General features: G+C 43.9%; 1 protein-coding gene across 2 annotated transcripts in view; it reads left to right on the forward strand.

Moving 5' to 3' along the window:
- The window catches only part of sorl1 (sortilin-related receptor, L(DLR class) A repeats containing), a 65,493-nt gene extending 53,828 nt beyond the window's left edge, over window positions 1-11,665 (forward strand). Inside the window, exons 20-48 of one of the 2 annotated variants that reach the window (XM_028418892.1) lie at window positions 174-420; window positions 494-632; window positions 717-890; window positions 1,018-1,131; window positions 1,232-1,354; window positions 1,594-1,713; window positions 1,919-2,044; window positions 2,171-2,281; window positions 2,515-2,646; window positions 3,030-3,161; window positions 3,350-3,484; window positions 3,741-3,893; window positions 3,977-4,153; window positions 4,396-4,524; window positions 4,692-4,818; window positions 4,937-5,106; window positions 5,247-5,359; window positions 5,495-5,599; window positions 5,683-5,749; window positions 6,534-6,616; window positions 6,700-6,790; window positions 6,869-7,059; window positions 7,204-7,323; window positions 9,062-9,226; window positions 9,328-9,502; window positions 9,677-9,783; window positions 9,873-10,062; window positions 10,142-10,354; window positions 10,764-11,665. In XM_028418892.1, coding sequence (XP_028274693.1) covers window positions 174-420; window positions 494-632; window positions 717-890; window positions 1,018-1,131; window positions 1,232-1,354; window positions 1,594-1,713; window positions 1,919-2,044; window positions 2,171-2,281; window positions 2,515-2,646; window positions 3,030-3,161; window positions 3,350-3,484; window positions 3,741-3,893; window positions 3,977-4,153; window positions 4,396-4,524; window positions 4,692-4,818; window positions 4,937-5,106; window positions 5,247-5,359; window positions 5,495-5,599; window positions 5,683-5,749; window positions 6,534-6,616; window positions 6,700-6,790; window positions 6,869-7,059; window positions 7,204-7,323; window positions 9,062-9,226; window positions 9,328-9,502; window positions 9,677-9,783; window positions 9,873-10,062; window positions 10,142-10,354; window positions 10,764-10,831 — 3,997 coding nt within the window. In that variant the 3' untranslated portion in view covers window positions 10,832-11,665. The remainder of the gene's footprint in view (window positions 1-173; window positions 421-493; window positions 633-716; window positions 891-1,017; window positions 1,132-1,231; window positions 1,355-1,593; window positions 1,714-1,918; window positions 2,045-2,170; window positions 2,282-2,514; window positions 2,647-3,029; window positions 3,162-3,349; window positions 3,485-3,740; window positions 3,894-3,976; window positions 4,154-4,395; window positions 4,525-4,691; window positions 4,819-4,936; window positions 5,107-5,246; window positions 5,360-5,494; window positions 5,600-5,682; window positions 5,750-6,533; window positions 6,617-6,699; window positions 6,791-6,868; window positions 7,060-7,203; window positions 7,324-9,061; window positions 9,227-9,327; window positions 9,503-9,676; window positions 9,784-9,872; window positions 10,063-10,141; window positions 10,355-10,763) is intronic. The other variant, XM_028418893.1, reaches the window with a different exon arrangement.
- The last annotated feature ends 3,748 nt before the right edge of the window (window positions 11,666-15,413 follow it).

Here is a 15,413-nt window from a genome sequence, read left to right on the forward strand (position 1 = left end):
ACCTAGCAGAGTTTAATTATTTTTAAATTATATAGCCCTCAGTCAAAGAACTAAACAAAGGTGTTTTGTATCTCAGTATAATGACTAATTTTACATTTAGCTTGAAATGAATGTGAATTAAGTTAGATGATTCTGTTCTCCCAACTGTCACACGTCCTGTGGACCTTCCACAGTCTCATGTTCTGGACTGACTGGGGGGACCGAGCAGCTGGAGTTTACCGGAGTTACATGGATGGAACCAATGTGTCCTGCATCGTGTCTGAGGGTGTCCGCTGGCCCAACGGAATTACAGCTGATGACCACTGGCTGTACTGGACCGAAGCCTACAGCGACCGTATCGAGAGGGCTGATTTTAGCGGAGGCCAGAGGAGCGTTCTTATGGAGGGCCTGCCTCACCCGTATGCCATAGCCGTCTTCAAGGTAAGACAAAATACTGCTTTGAGATGTTAAAATGAAATCAGTTTCTGATGTTTGTGTTAAATGCTGTTTTCAGAATGATCTGTACTGGGATGACTGGTCCAGAATGGGAATCTTCAAAGCTCCAAAGGCCGGGTCTCAGAGCAATGAGCTGATTGTTGGCAGGCTGACTGGAGTCATGGACCTCAAGATCTTCTATAAGGGAAAGAACAGAGGTGACTAGTAGAGACTACATTGAAAATGCAGTCTGTGCTTTAGGACCCAAAGCTTCACACTGTGTAATCAATCTTCCCTTCCAGGCCATAATGCCTGTGCCGACCAGCCTTGCAGCCTGCTTTGTCTGCCTCAACCCGGCCACAGACACACCTGTGTTTGCCCAGACGGTGCCCCAACTGTAACCATGCCCAACGGAGAGCTGCAGTGCCAGTGTCCCACCGGCTACCAGCTCCAGAACAACACCTGTGTCAAATCTGGTGAGACAAAGCACATGCAGAGTGCTGTTGAGCGATCTTCTGCTCTAAGATAGATGAGCTTATGTGGGCCCTTTAGCTCAGAGGGGATGTCCTGAGTAATGTGGTTCTTCTTTTCCTTTCTGATCAGAGCACAGCTGTTTACCTAACCAGTACCGCTGCTCCAATGGCCGTTGCATCAGCAGCATCTGGAAGTGCGACAGCGACAACGACTGTGGAGACATGAGTGATGAACAAGAGTGCCGTAAGCATTCAGCTGTGATCACTTCTCCCCATTCTGGATAAATCAAGTGTTTCTACAGGAAATGAAATTGGTTTCTGTTTATGTCATGTCTTTTTAACAGCCACTACAACATGTGATCCCTCCAACCAGTTTCGCTGTGTGGCATCAGGCTCCTGCGTCCCGCTGGCCTTTAAGTGTGACCATGAAGATGACTGTGGAGACAACAGTGATGAGGAACACTGTGGTGAGACGTGCTGCTCAGTCTTGTTTACTCTGTGCGATCATGCGTTGGAGGTGTTAACTGGCTGTTGGCATTTGTTTTATGCAGTATGGTAACAGTGACAAATCATTTTCATTCAGTTGTTAGTGTAAATAATATTATAATTAGCAGAAAAGGGAGTGACAAAAAAAGTGAATGTTTGATTTAGTTTTTTATATATATATATATATTAAACATCACTCTATTTTTGATGCCATTCTCAGAGTCTCATCAGTGCGGCCCCGGGGAGTTTACATGTGCACGAGGCGTTTGCATCCGCGAAGCATGGCGCTGTGATGGAGACAATGACTGCAGAGATTGGTCAGACGAAGCTAACTGCACAGGTGAGGACTTGGTATTCTTAGTGGCTAACATGCATGGCAAATATATTACACTAATGTGTAATCAATGCAGCTTTATTTAAGTGTGTGGCAGAGTGTGTTATATAAGTGTGTTGCAGTTACCAGTGCAAGTACCACACACTTTGTCATAAGTGTTGCTGTACTGCGTTAATCAGCAAGCCTTTAATTTCCCTTTTTTTATCCCTAGTGGGCCACCATACATGTGAACCAAGCAGTTTCCAGTGTCACACAGGTCACTGTATACCACAGCGCTGGAAATGTGATGGCGATGATGACTGTCAGGATGACTCAGATGAGGATCCTCAGTACTGTGGTAAGCTGACACACCTAACTAGTCTTAGTATTTATGCTGTAATCTTTCAGTTTTTCCTGGTTTAGAGCCTTCATTTTTAGCCGTAATAGAATTTATCAGTGTTCACACATTGTTGTCTGCTTTCAGACGGAAAGCTGTGCAAAGGCTTCCTTTGCTCCAATGACACATGTCTGCCAGCCACCGCACACTGCAATGGCATCCAGGAGTGTTCAGATGGTGCTGATGAGCTCAACTGTGGTGTGTAGTCTTATTTAATATGGTTGGAGGGTCAAATAAATGCATTAAAATAAATGAGCAACAGTTCCATCCGAATGGTTCCTAGACCGTTGATCCCTGTTTTCCTACACTGACAACTGTTAATGCTAAATGCTACCACTTCATACAAAGTAACATTGAACATATTGTTATTGTCAACCAAGATAGTCTTGTGTCATTGTTTCATCATGAGTCACTTTGCATTTCACCCACAGACCCCCTGTGTACCCGCTACATGGAGTTTGTATGTAAGAACCGAGCCCAGTGTCTGTTCCAGTCTCTAGTCTGTGATGGGATCAAACACTGTGAAGACGGATCTGATGAGAACGCTGAATATGCAGGATGTGGTAAGCAACAGTCTCTTTTCACCTTTCTGCAGTTATGATTTGACCTTAAACATCTAAAGTACGTCTAAAAAGCAGGCATGTACCTGAACATGAGAGATTGATAACAACACTGAAAGTACAGTTCACAGGAAAAGGAGTGTTGCTGGAATGCAGTGTTACAGAATGACTGATGTTTGGATCTGTCACATTGTAACAACATGTAACGGTTGCTGATCGTGTTTCTCTCTTATCCCCTTAATTTCTTTACTTCTTTCTGTACTTTAAGGCACAAAAGAGAAAATGATGTAATTGTACTTATGAATACTTACACAACTAGACCCAAAGTAAACAGGAGTCTGTCCTGGAAAGATTGGACAATAACGCCCTTGTGTATTTTCTCTTAGCTTCACCGTCTGACTTTAGCAAAGTCTGTGACGCCTACACCTTCCAGTGTGCTAACGGTGTGTGTGTGAGCCTGGAGTGGAAGTGCGACGGCATGGACGACTGTGGGGATTACTCTGATGAAGCTAATTGTGGTGAGAATAAAAGAAGCCAGATTATACACACTACACCACTAATGTTTGTTACCAGATTTTGTGGAACAAATGCACTTTATACACACAATGACTGTATAACACATTGGGAATATTTTGCTCTTCCTGCAAACTTTTACTGTAACTGTTATGCCGATGCAGCAGAAAGTGATGCTGAACCTTTGTTGCAGCTGCTCCAACTGACGTCCCAGGCTGTTCCAGGTATTTCCAGTTTGAATGCAAAAATGGACGCTGCATTCCCACATGGTGGAAGTGTGATGGAGAAAACGACTGTGGGGACTGGTCTGACGAAGCCCAGTGTACAGGTATACACACAACAGGACATTGTTAGGCTTCTTTGGTGGTAAAAGCCACAGAACAGTGAAGCGTGTGCCATTGCTAACAATGTCTCATTGTTAGCAGTAACTCTTGTTGTTTTGTATAGTGTACAATATATACAAATATAGATGAATAAACTGTTAACATTTGAATCAACCCTTAAGTAATATATGGATATTATTGTCCAATAAATGTGTAGGTGTTGGTGTAATGAAATACTTATCTGCATTATCACATTTTCAGGTGGTGTTACTCCACACACTGCTGCCCCTGGTCCTGCTACATGTGCCCCCAACCGCTTCCACTGTGGCTCTGGAGCTTGTATCATCAACACCTGGGTGTGTGACGGCTACGCCGACTGCCCTGACGGCAGCGACGAGCTTGGATGTCCAACAGGTCCTAACTCTGCTGAGGTTTTTAAAATAATATTTTAGGATTACAGATCAAGTAACGCCAGCTCCTTCTCATTTCTCTGAAAGCAGCTAATGGCTCTGTCACGCTGGCACCCGTACCCACTCAGGCCCCTCCTTCCCCATCTCCTGGTCGCTGCAGTCGTGGTCAGTTCCTGTGTCACCGACCCCCCCACTGCATCCCGGACTGGCAACGGTGTGATGGCCACCCTCAGTGCCAGGATAGTTCTGATGAAGCCAACTGTCGTGAGTGTCAGCACACCATACCACAACATACGCACTCAGAAAGTCAGACAAGAGAAGAACCTTTTTTAGTTTTGGCAGCGCTAGTTCAAAAAAAGAATCTGCTTCTGCTAACACACTTAAAAGGGTTCTAAAAGCCAGTCATCAAAGTTTTTATCTACCTCTTTCCTAGAAAGCGATACATTTCATTACATCGGTGTATTTTAAATAGTCTCAGGAGTTAATACAACCCCCTTTGTTTTCAGCCACTCGTGGCTCTCTGGTTTGCATTGATGGGACTCACTGTTCTGACGGTGAAGCCTGTGTACTGGACAGTGAGAGGTGTGATGGGTTCCTGGACTGCTCTGACCACAGTGACGAGGACAACTGCACCAGTAAGTCCATGCAGTTCTCTTCCTTTTTACCAACATATATGTAACTCATAAAGTGTTCATAAAATATACATGCCACAGTGCAATGCTGCCACCTGCTGGTGATTATTTACTTTCTGCAATAAACAAGCGTATCTAAACATTAAAGTCTTTCTTCCTGTGTGCCTTAGCGGACACCCTGGCCTATAAAGTCCAGAACCTTCAGTGGACACCGGACTTCTTGGGTGCAATCACTTTGACATGGACTCGTCCCAAAAACCTTCCCTTGGACTCCTGTTACTTCCTCATCTATTATAGGTGAGACTTGCCCCGTGCACCCACTGAATGCTCCTGCAGCTGCAGTTTATTAAGCTCTATATAGACTGTGTCAGATTTCAACCAGCAATGTCACATGACTCTTGCCCTGTGTACTCAGGCTTGTGGGCACGCAACCGTGGACCACCATGGACACCCACAGCAACAAGACCAGCTACACACTGTCTTTGCTGAAACCAGACACCACCTACCACGTCAAAGTTCTCACTCAGTGCCTCAGCAAAGTGCACAAGAGCAATGAGATGATCACAGTCAGAACACCAGAGGGCTGTGAGTACCACATGATCAGCAACACACTGCTTTATAAGCATAAGCTGCTCTGTTTGCATTTTTAACCTGTGTTCCATCCAGTGCACAAGCTTTTAATCACATCTTTTCATTTTGGGTGTGTGTTTGTGCATGTGGTGTAGTGCCTGATCCTCCTAGGAACCTGCAGCTGTCCTGTGATAACGGTGAGGACGGCACAGTGGTTGTTTCTTGGAGTCCTCCTGACAAAGGAAACGGCCTCATCAGAGAGTATATAGTACGTCATTTTCACCTTCCTTGAACTTATTGTCATGGCCCCTCTGTAGTTACAGGACAAAATGGGTTAACAGAATGGATGGATCTGGTCTGTGATACAGCTGTTAATAGATTTAAGACGTATGTTTGTTGACAGGTTGAATACAGTGATCATGGAAGCACTGATTGGATGTCACAGAGATCCACACAAACCAGCACTGAGGTGAAGGAGCTGCAGCCAAACACTATGTACAGTTTCAGGGTAAGGCCCCTCTTTGCTGGCTGGTACGAATACCAGTGTAGATGAATTCACTTGCATTGTATATATTTATTGATGTTTCCCAGGTGGCTGCAGTGACCAGTCGAGGTGTAGGAAACTGGAGTGAGGTTAAATCCATCACCCCAAAGAAAGGTGAGCGTCACAGTTTAAAATGCTGCCATCTACTGGTACTTTGATGGTTTTTATTATTATTTTTAAAGCTTAATCTTTATATGAATATGAATATATGCACATTTCATTGGTCTTTGTCTGTTCATGCACAAGCTACATAACCATGGATCCTAAAAGGCAATTGCCCTTCCTCGTGTAAACCACCAACCAATATTTTTACTTATCTCCAGACAATTTTTTTTTAAACAAAAGCAAAAATAACATCAACAGCAAAACTGAATTACTTACAACAGCAAATGGTACAGGTTTAAATGTATGTAATAACAATAATAGGGCAACATGTAACCTATTGGCAGGTTTTATAGAAGCTTCAAAAAACACCATTTCACCATTCAGAAGAACTTTTTCTACATGCCTCAGTTTAAAAACCTGCAGGCTGGACTAACAAGATTCTGGTTTGAAAAGTTAATATGCAGAGTAGAGTGAAACTTCTGTGTGCAACAAAACTGTTAAATATGTGTGCAAGCTTGTGGAGTTCCATTTTCCACCTGTTAGCACATTAAAATGTTGCTCACACTTGTTTCACTTTACATTTACATTTACAATTAAAACATTGTTGTGTTGTAAAGTTGTTTTTGTTTCTGTCTGCTAAATGCAGAACTTTATAGCTTGATAGCTGAGCCTATACTACAAAAAATGTTCACCAACTCCTTCATTTTCAAAAGATTTACTGCTAATAAAACCCATTTCCAACAAATGTTACTACACAAAGGGAACCACCCTTTCACCACTTTCTCTGCTGCAGCTCTGCCTCCTCCCTCTGTGATTGCCGACAGCATCACCAGCAACTCCATGAGCCTTTCATTCAGCTTAAACTCCCAGCAGGATGTAAGACCTTCCCTCCACCACTCCTCAGTTTGTTTTGTAATGCTTTTGTGATCTATGCAAACAATCCCTTGTGTTTCTTCCAGGTGAAACACTACATTGTGATTCTGTCCTGGCAGTTTGACACCCATGTCAAGGAGAGCAAGAACTACACAGTGACAGCAGGAGTCCTCAAGGGTACTGTATAGACTTTTTTTTCCTTTGTTGTTGTGTTTTCATTACATAGATGTATTTATGTGCAACAATGTTTTCCAGCTACAAACCTGACAGCAGGGACAGTTTACGAGGTGGGTGTGTGGGCTCACACCAGCGTAGGAGACAGTCCCACAGCCCTGTCCCATCACCAGACCACCGGCACCCAGCCGGACCGGCCCCTGCTCAAAGCCAGGGCGCTTAACCAGACAGCTGTGGAGTGTGCCTGGACCATCAGTGGGCCGCCTGCACAGGTAGAGAGTTCATTATCAATCACTAAGAAATGCATCACTTACAGTGGAGCTTTAAACACTAAAATGAAAATATACACCTCCAACCCAACTTAGCATTATGTTCACTAAAGTGCAGTGTATGTTGTGTGTTCTCTTTGTGTGCAGCTGTATGGTGTGTTTTATGCCACCTCTTTCCTGGATCTGTATCGTAGTCCTCAGGAGGTCCACACCAGCTCTCTGACGCTCACAGTGACTGTAGACAGCGATGAACAGTATCTTTTTTTGGTGAGTCCTCCTGCGTAAGGTTTTTAACCTGCTGATTCTGAACTTTTATCTTTAGTTTTGCAAGATAATGATCAAATCCATGCAGTGTTTAATCAGAAGAGACATCTTGGCAGATGTCTGGGTTCCCACGTCTGAAGTGAAAACCAGTCATGTATTTTAGGCAGTCCCTCTGTGTTTTCACTATGCTGTGAAGACACATTTGTTCTTGTTAGGGTGTGCATAAAATAAGGTTTAAAATATCTAACCAACCAAACAAACCAAATGTAGATAGAAAAATAGAAACGCTGCCGGCACACCTTCACCATCACCTGATGTACTGTGTGGTGGCATGTGGGCTCAGGATTTGGATCAGTTGCAAAAATCCATTGACATGATCCAGACTGCTACTGCCAGCATAATGGTGGGGTGAAAGTGTTCTTGATGAAACTAGGTGCATTTAACTCAAATGCTCACAGGTTCTCAGTGGTGTTATAAATGCAGCTCCACATATTATACTATTTCTAGAGCCCCTACAAACCATTTTATGGCATGTAAGTCAATCATGGCTGTCTAGTGCAATTTTTTTTGTTTGACTGAATGTTAAATTGAGTAATTCTGATAAAAAATTTTACATTGCACATCATGCATTCACAGCCCATCGGAGAGTTAAAGTCCAAAGGGTCCTTTACATGTGTAGTATTGTATCCCTGTATGACCACCGTTTTTATTGAATTGGTATTTATTGTTATAATAACACAATGGGCCACAAAAGAAACTTCATGTCAGACTTGTTTATGATTCCACCGTCACCACATCTGAATCCACAAGGACATCTAATGCCAGACACGACTGCCGGGCTGATTATTAATGCAGTTTGTTTGATGACTGATGGCATCCAGTCTACCTGAATCTGGACCAGTTGGGCTCTGTTGCAGTCTGTGGTGTGTCATGAATCATGATAGTCTTTCCCTGTTGTTCTCACAAATGTGTTTTTGCATAAGATTTGTTTGTGACTGTAGCAGAGGATGACATCATGGTTGCCTGGTAAAGAGCCCAGGAGAAACATGCCAAGCAAAAAAAAAAGGTGCTTGCAAGGCTTCTCATTCAGGCCTCAAAGGAAAATAGAACAACCTAAAAAGCAATAAAAGGCGGGTTTGGGTCAGTTCACGGTCTTTTGCCCTCTTGCCCTGCTGTTGATATACCTTTCTGTCTGCTGTTTGCACGTTTTTTTTTGTCAAAGAGCATTGATTAATGACAGCAAAACTACAGCAGATATAGTCAGCGTGTTGTCTGTGCTCCTGTCCCTCTATCAAAGATTAGAATCGACTCCATTTGGTCCAAACAGTCTTTAAGTGTGTTGTGTTCACTTCAGCCTGTTAGGGTCAAGTGTGCTGCCAGCTTTAGAAATGTGGTGGAACAGAAGATTGACAGCATAAAATGTGCAGCCAACAAATCTGCACCGAGAGACATAAAAACTGTTCTTGTTGATAAAACACCTCAATAAAACCTTTAATATAGCAACCTTCCCATTAGAGAGTCTTTTTTGGGAGACATAACTGCTTCCGAATCCCTATTAATTCTGTGACAGAATATTCAATAAGAAATTTTCACTAGTTGAATTGAAAGTTATTTTGTGAGGCACACAAAATACAAAAGTTATTATGAAGATTCTATTGGCTGTCCTTAAAATGTATGTTTTTTATTGTCCCATCATCCTCAGTGGACTGCCTCATAATGTTGCGTGTCTTTGTGCCTTTAGGTGCGGGTGGTCTCTCCATTCCTGGGTCCCCCCTCTGACAATGCCGTAGTCAAAATGATTCCCAACGAGAGGTTGCCACCGAGGAACCTCCACCGTGTGCGAGTAGACAAGACTCAGGCCACACTGAAGTGGCAGCCTCCCTATGACACCCCAAACACACCCCTGGTACCGCACTGTCTCATGTTACTGTGGGGATACATGTCAAAGATATAACCAGGAGGTTGGGCCCGATCACAAACACTTACAGTTTACATTTGCCCCTGCAGACATACGCCATCCATGTGCGTGACGTGATCCGTAAAAGCGAGAGGGACTACAAGCTGACCACACCCAATAACACCGTGGAGTATGTGCTGAAAGGCCTGGAGCCTGGAGGACGCTACAGCGTCTCTGTGCGCCTGCGCAACATGAGCAAAGAGGCCAGCTTCACTCTTAGCACAGGTCTGTATACATAATCAATAAATGGAAATGCACTTAAAGATTAGGTCACTAGTTGCTCAAATTACAGTTTAAAGGCTACAAGTATTGTACCATAACACATTCCATGGTACATGCCTCAGCACCATACTTATGAAGGAATACAGTTATAAAAACGGTCATTCTTCTCTGCTGCAGTTCCTCTTCCAGCTCCAGAGGCCCTGAAAATATTGACAGAGAAAGACCATGTGTTCCTGTTCTGGAAGAGTCTGGCTGTCCGAGAGAAGGGCTTCAATGAGAGCAGGGTGAGCTACCGCTCAGCAAGACTGTATCTATATGTGTGTGCTTTTAAGCACTTTGTGCTTTTATTCTCCTCTTGGCATTGTGTTCACAGGGGTATGAAGTACACGTGTTTGACAGTGTGACCAATCAGACGTCATACCTGGGAAACACCACAGAGACCTACTTCCGCATCAGCAGCCTGCTGGTGGGACACAACTACACTTTCTCTGTGCAGGCCCGCTGCCTGCTCAATGGCCAGCTGTGCGGGGAGCCCGCACTGCTGCTCTTCAACCAGCTGACAGGTACTGATCCATGCAGGCACCAGTCCCATGCTGCTGCTTTTCCATTCATCATTTAAATATTCTTCCCCCGCCATTTCAGGGGCCAGTGATGCATCTCGCAGTGAGGGCCACTCAGGGGACATGGCAGCGGTGGTGGTCCCAGTCCTCTTCCTGCTGCTGCTGGGAGTGTGCGGTGGCCTGGTGGTGCTCTACCTCAGACACCGCCGTCTGCAAAACAACTTTACCGCCTTTGCCAACTCGCACTACAACTCTCGCTTGGGGTCGGCCATCTTCTCATCTGGCGATGAACTGGGTAACAGCCGTATTTGTGTTGGTTCACATGTAGGACCTACAGGCCTGGTGGTGCTTCTTAGACAGAACTGTGCACTTAATGGAGTTCAGTGTTTGTGTCACTGCATTCCAAACACCCAGTGATTCAAGTGTTAAAAGGGATTGTGAAAGAAATCTAAGTCAGCGTGCGTGCATCTGCAACTGAGGCCTCTCAAAAAGAGGTCATTATTTAATCAGAGCACAGCTTTCCAATGAACCCCAGGTGAGGGGAAGTAACACATTTATGTCCTCTTCCTTTCTAAGTTATACTGTACACAGACATATTTATGTTCTCTCTGCTTGTATGACTGTGCTGTAGAGGTACTATAGAGGTGCAGAACTTTATACTGTAGTATTGTATAATCCCCCCCCCCTTCTCTCTCACTCTGCAGGTGATGATGATGAAGATGCTCCCATGATCAGCGGCTTCTCAGACGATGTTCCCATGGTCATCGCGTAGCAAAAAATCTGTGGTGGTACCGATCTCTCTCCCTTTTCCCTTCTCCTCCTCCTCCCCTTCTTGTCCCCTTCTCTAACCATCTGTGGCACGGTACAATGGAGCTCCAGAGCCCAAATCCACTGATGGAAATGCACCCCTGATGAGCAGGAAATGTGAAGAAAAACAGAAAAGAGTGTAAAGAGAGAAAGAGATATTTTTCAAATATACAATGCACTTTTTTTGGATGCGCAATAACTTATTTTTTATAATATCAAAAATATATATGGGGTCAAAACAAAAAAAAGGACTGGGAGGAACAGGTGGACACTGAAGCAAACTGTGAAGGATTTGAGTTTGTTGGGCGTGCCAGGGAAAGAAAGACCCTATTTGTAATGCAAACTCACTATCCCTAGGAGTGGTTCATCGCTTAAAGCCAAAATAAGCATCGAGAAACTGGAAATACAAATAAAAAAAATAAAAAAGACACACATACACACATTAAAGAAATATTATGCTGTATACAAAATGTACAAATAGGAATGATGTGAGCAGTCATAGTTACATATTTTTGTATTAGTACACTGTACTATAGCAGTATATGTAACGAAGGATCACCAGTTTGGAAACTGTAGATTCTTGTGTTTGCAAAGAGTGTCCTCATAGATACACTTTTATTTTCCACCACCAGCACACTGTAAGTATGTAGTGGCAACACACGTACCGTGATTTATCAGAGAACAGTCCTGGCTTGGGCATGGCCAAGACCATCCAAACTGTTTGTAAATATTGGCTTTTAATATGTTCTCTCCTTGTAATGCTGCACCATATCATTCTGTAACATGTGTTTAATGTTTTTTTTTTTTTTAATCATTCAGGACCACAAATTATCATCCCCAGCATTTTGCCATAGCTGTAGTTGTAGAGGAAGTGTGTTTGGGGTTCTCAGGGAACTGTGTCAGAGCGGACACCAGCGCAGCACCACCATCACCTCCATGGCTCAGGCACCGCTGTCCATCTGCTGTGGGAACTTTTGGAGAGGCTCAGCGGTGGGCAGTGATGAGTCAGGCTCAGGTGAAAGGGCCTCACCTTTCTCTAGTGTTATCTAGATTGATTTGCCTTTATTTGCCCTACATATAGCTTGACCTGTAAAAAGAATTTAATGTTACTACTGGGCCAATGCAAGGTGTTCTACTACTCATAGGAACTCAACAGAGAAAGGTTCCTCTGAAATGTCTGAGTGGAACACGGCATCAGATAACAGAAGAGCTGCAGTCATTTGTCAGTATGTACATCATAAGGCTGCACCTCTTCACCTGACTCTCTGCTGTTGTCCATCACCTGGTGTTTTGCCTCTTGGCTTGAGCCATTTGAACTGATGGTGTCCTGCTTTCTATTGACCTTGTTTTGCTTTCTTTGTAATGATGTCTTCATGAATGTATTTTATATCTGTACTTTTTGAGGTATTGTCCCAGCTCATTATGCTACTGTCACCACCTGTGAAGTCAATGCACACACACTCTGGTTTTTGCCCCTTGCTACAGCGACCTTCCACAGTGGAGCACACAGCCTTTTATGTCACAGACACAATTTGTCAGGTAGAGCCCACATACTTCCTTTCATCTGATTGCTGTCTGTATTGACATTAAAGGTCCTCCAGACTAAACGCCGCTCCCTGCTCGGCTCATGAGGTACTTACTTGTTATGTTTCTTGGCCTTAAAATCCAATTTTTCTGGCATGGAAGCTGTTTTTTGCTCTGTAAAGTTTGTGTTTTCGCCACATAATGCCTTATTAGAACACAATGGGTTTCTATGTAATGTACTGTTTGTATGATACAACACAGATGCACACGCATGCATACACTCACACTCACACATGACCCGTACACAAGGCTAATGAGGAGGAATCTGCTGTGAGGGCGTTGGGTTACTTTTGTCAGATCACTGCTCCTTTGTGCGCCGCGAGCCGGTATCTTAGTGTTTTTAGTCAGGTTTTACACATGTACAAAGTATAATTATTGGTTATTATGTGACCATCTGCTCCCCCACCTGTCTTAATGTATGTATCAACTCATGTCATATAGTTTGCTTCAAAATGTTGTTTGGCACAGAGTTTGATCATGTTGGAATTGTTTGAAGATGTTAATGTCTTGCTTGCTTGTATCAGAGAGATGTTTGGAGAAACAGTGTGAGGTGTTTTAAACCACTTATACTGAAATAAACTTGCTGAAAACTCAAATGTGTTGTGTTTTTAATGAAGTGTGTCCTGACGTCTTAACTATTGATGCTGCATGCAGCAGCAGGACGAGGAATCACTCAGAGTTTACTGCAGTAAAAAAACCAGCAGGCAGTTGTTATACCCTGTATCACCAGCAGAGTGTGCTAAAACACCACTACTTGGCTCAACTGCTTCGTTTTGTAAAAACAATCAGATCAAGTGGCTGCACACATTGCAATCTCTGAAGTTAATAGGTCAAAAAATAGAAAACAATACTGTTTAAAAATTCATTTTTTTGTAAGCAAATCTCTCACAAGATGCATGATGGTCCACCTTGAAAAGCTATGTGTTATTGGCTGAACAACAGGCCAGTTAACCAGAGAATTTGGTCTGGAGAAGTCACACTCCATAGTTCTAGCCCATAGGGGGCTCTTCTTAGATTAAATACCAGAATAATAATATCAGGGTTAAAGGCTAAACCAGACAAATACCCTTCAACAACTTAGTGATGCCATACACCACAAAAGGATTGAGGGAGGATCTCCTGCTGCGTCAATCCTAATATGAACTGACCAATCAGCAGCCATTAGTAGAATAGATTAGACAAAAATGAAAGTCATGGCCACAACTGAATCTGAATCAGAATTACTCTATTTATTCCCGAGGGGAAATTCTTTGAGCAGACCAGATGACATTTTGCCGCCCTTCTACCCAGCAAAGTTATGGATGAAGTCATCAACCTTACAGAAAAAGTCCAAACGGGGCAGCACACCAGGAGGAAGGAGCGACAGAAACGCAAATACCAGAAACTTAAAACTCTTCACTCTGGAAAAACTCAACTGGCCCACACACATGGTGGAGAGAAGACCACACTCACTGCCACAACAGAACACCCAGGACACATGGGTGAAGTTCATATCAGACAGGCAACTGAGCCAGCCTGAAGAAGAAGTGCTGGCCAAAGGTCTTAACTTTGCCATCTCTCCGGAGCAGATTCCAGTGGTGGAACTCATCACAGCCACAGAGTCAGCCATCAAGAACAACAACCTGACAGACACAAAAGCTCAACAACTCCGGATGAAAGTCATAGCTACACTCTCCACTGCCAAAGCACCGCCATCCAACCTCTCCACAGAGGAAAGGAAAGCCTTGATCGCATTTCAGAAAGACCAGGATATCACCATCTTAGCAGCAGACAAAGGAAGATGCACTGTAGTGCTCAACACGCAGGACTACGACTCCAAAGTGGTGGATCTCCTTGGTGACTAAGTCACATATGAGAAACAGAAAAGGGACCCACTGGTAATTACTGGAAAAAACTAGTCAGCTACTTACAAAACTGGAGAAGGACCAAATCATTAACCCTAAGCTCTACTTCTGACTTTATCTTGGGGAGGCCACTCTGCATCTGTGTGGACTCCCCCAAGATACACAAAGGAGTCCCCCTGACTCAGTCACATACAATGTGGCCAAGCACTTGGCTGAAATCCTGACACCACTGGTGGGAAACAAACCACACCACATCCACAACTCTAAGGACTTTATGAACAAGGTGGAGAAGATCCAAATAGACCCAGGCATCACCTCCCTGTTCACCTGCATCCCTACCTCAGAAGCCACAGAGATGGTAAGGAGCTGCTTCACACAAGACAGCACACTCAGGGACAGAACCAACCTCATGCCAGACCACATCTGTGACCTGCTGGACCTCTGCCTGAACACCACTTACTTCCATTATAGGAGAGAGGAGGAGAGAAGAGCCCTGAGTTCCTTTCCTGGAACCACCCCCACCCACTGGTTTAGATATGTGGAGGACACCTGGGTCAAAATCAAGACCCATGAAGTGGAACGGTTCACAGAACGCATTCACGCGTGGACAACAACATCAAGTTCACGCAGGAGGACACCAGGGACAACAATCTGAGAAACACAGCAATGTGATATATGCAGTCCAGTGCAGTGAGGAATGCTCTGATCTGTACATTGGAGAAACTAAACAACCACTCCACAGAAGAATGGCTCAGCACAGGAGAGCCACCTCCTCAGGACAAGACTGAGCTGTTCACCTCCACCTCAGAGACAAAGGACACTCCTTTGAGGACAACAATGTTCACATCTTACACAGAGAGGAAAGGTGGTTTGAAAGAGGAAGGAAGGATCTATGTTAAGCTGGAAAAACCTTCCCTTAACAGAGGTGGTGGCCTCAGACATCATCTTTCTACCACATACAATGCAGTGATTCCATCCATCACTTGGAAGGTTCACTCCAAACATCTTCAAGAAAACTCTACAAGTCCAGACGCCTTGCTTCAATCATCTCTACGAATATGTCCTGGATGACTGAGAATCTTCATCAACATATAGAACATGATATAACTAAATGCTCCT

Source organism: Parambassis ranga, chromosome 13 (assembly GCF_900634625.1).
Source record: "Parambassis ranga chromosome 13, fParRan2.1, whole genome shotgun sequence".
Taxonomy (NCBI): domain Eukaryota; kingdom Metazoa; phylum Chordata; class Actinopteri; family Ambassidae; genus Parambassis; species Parambassis ranga.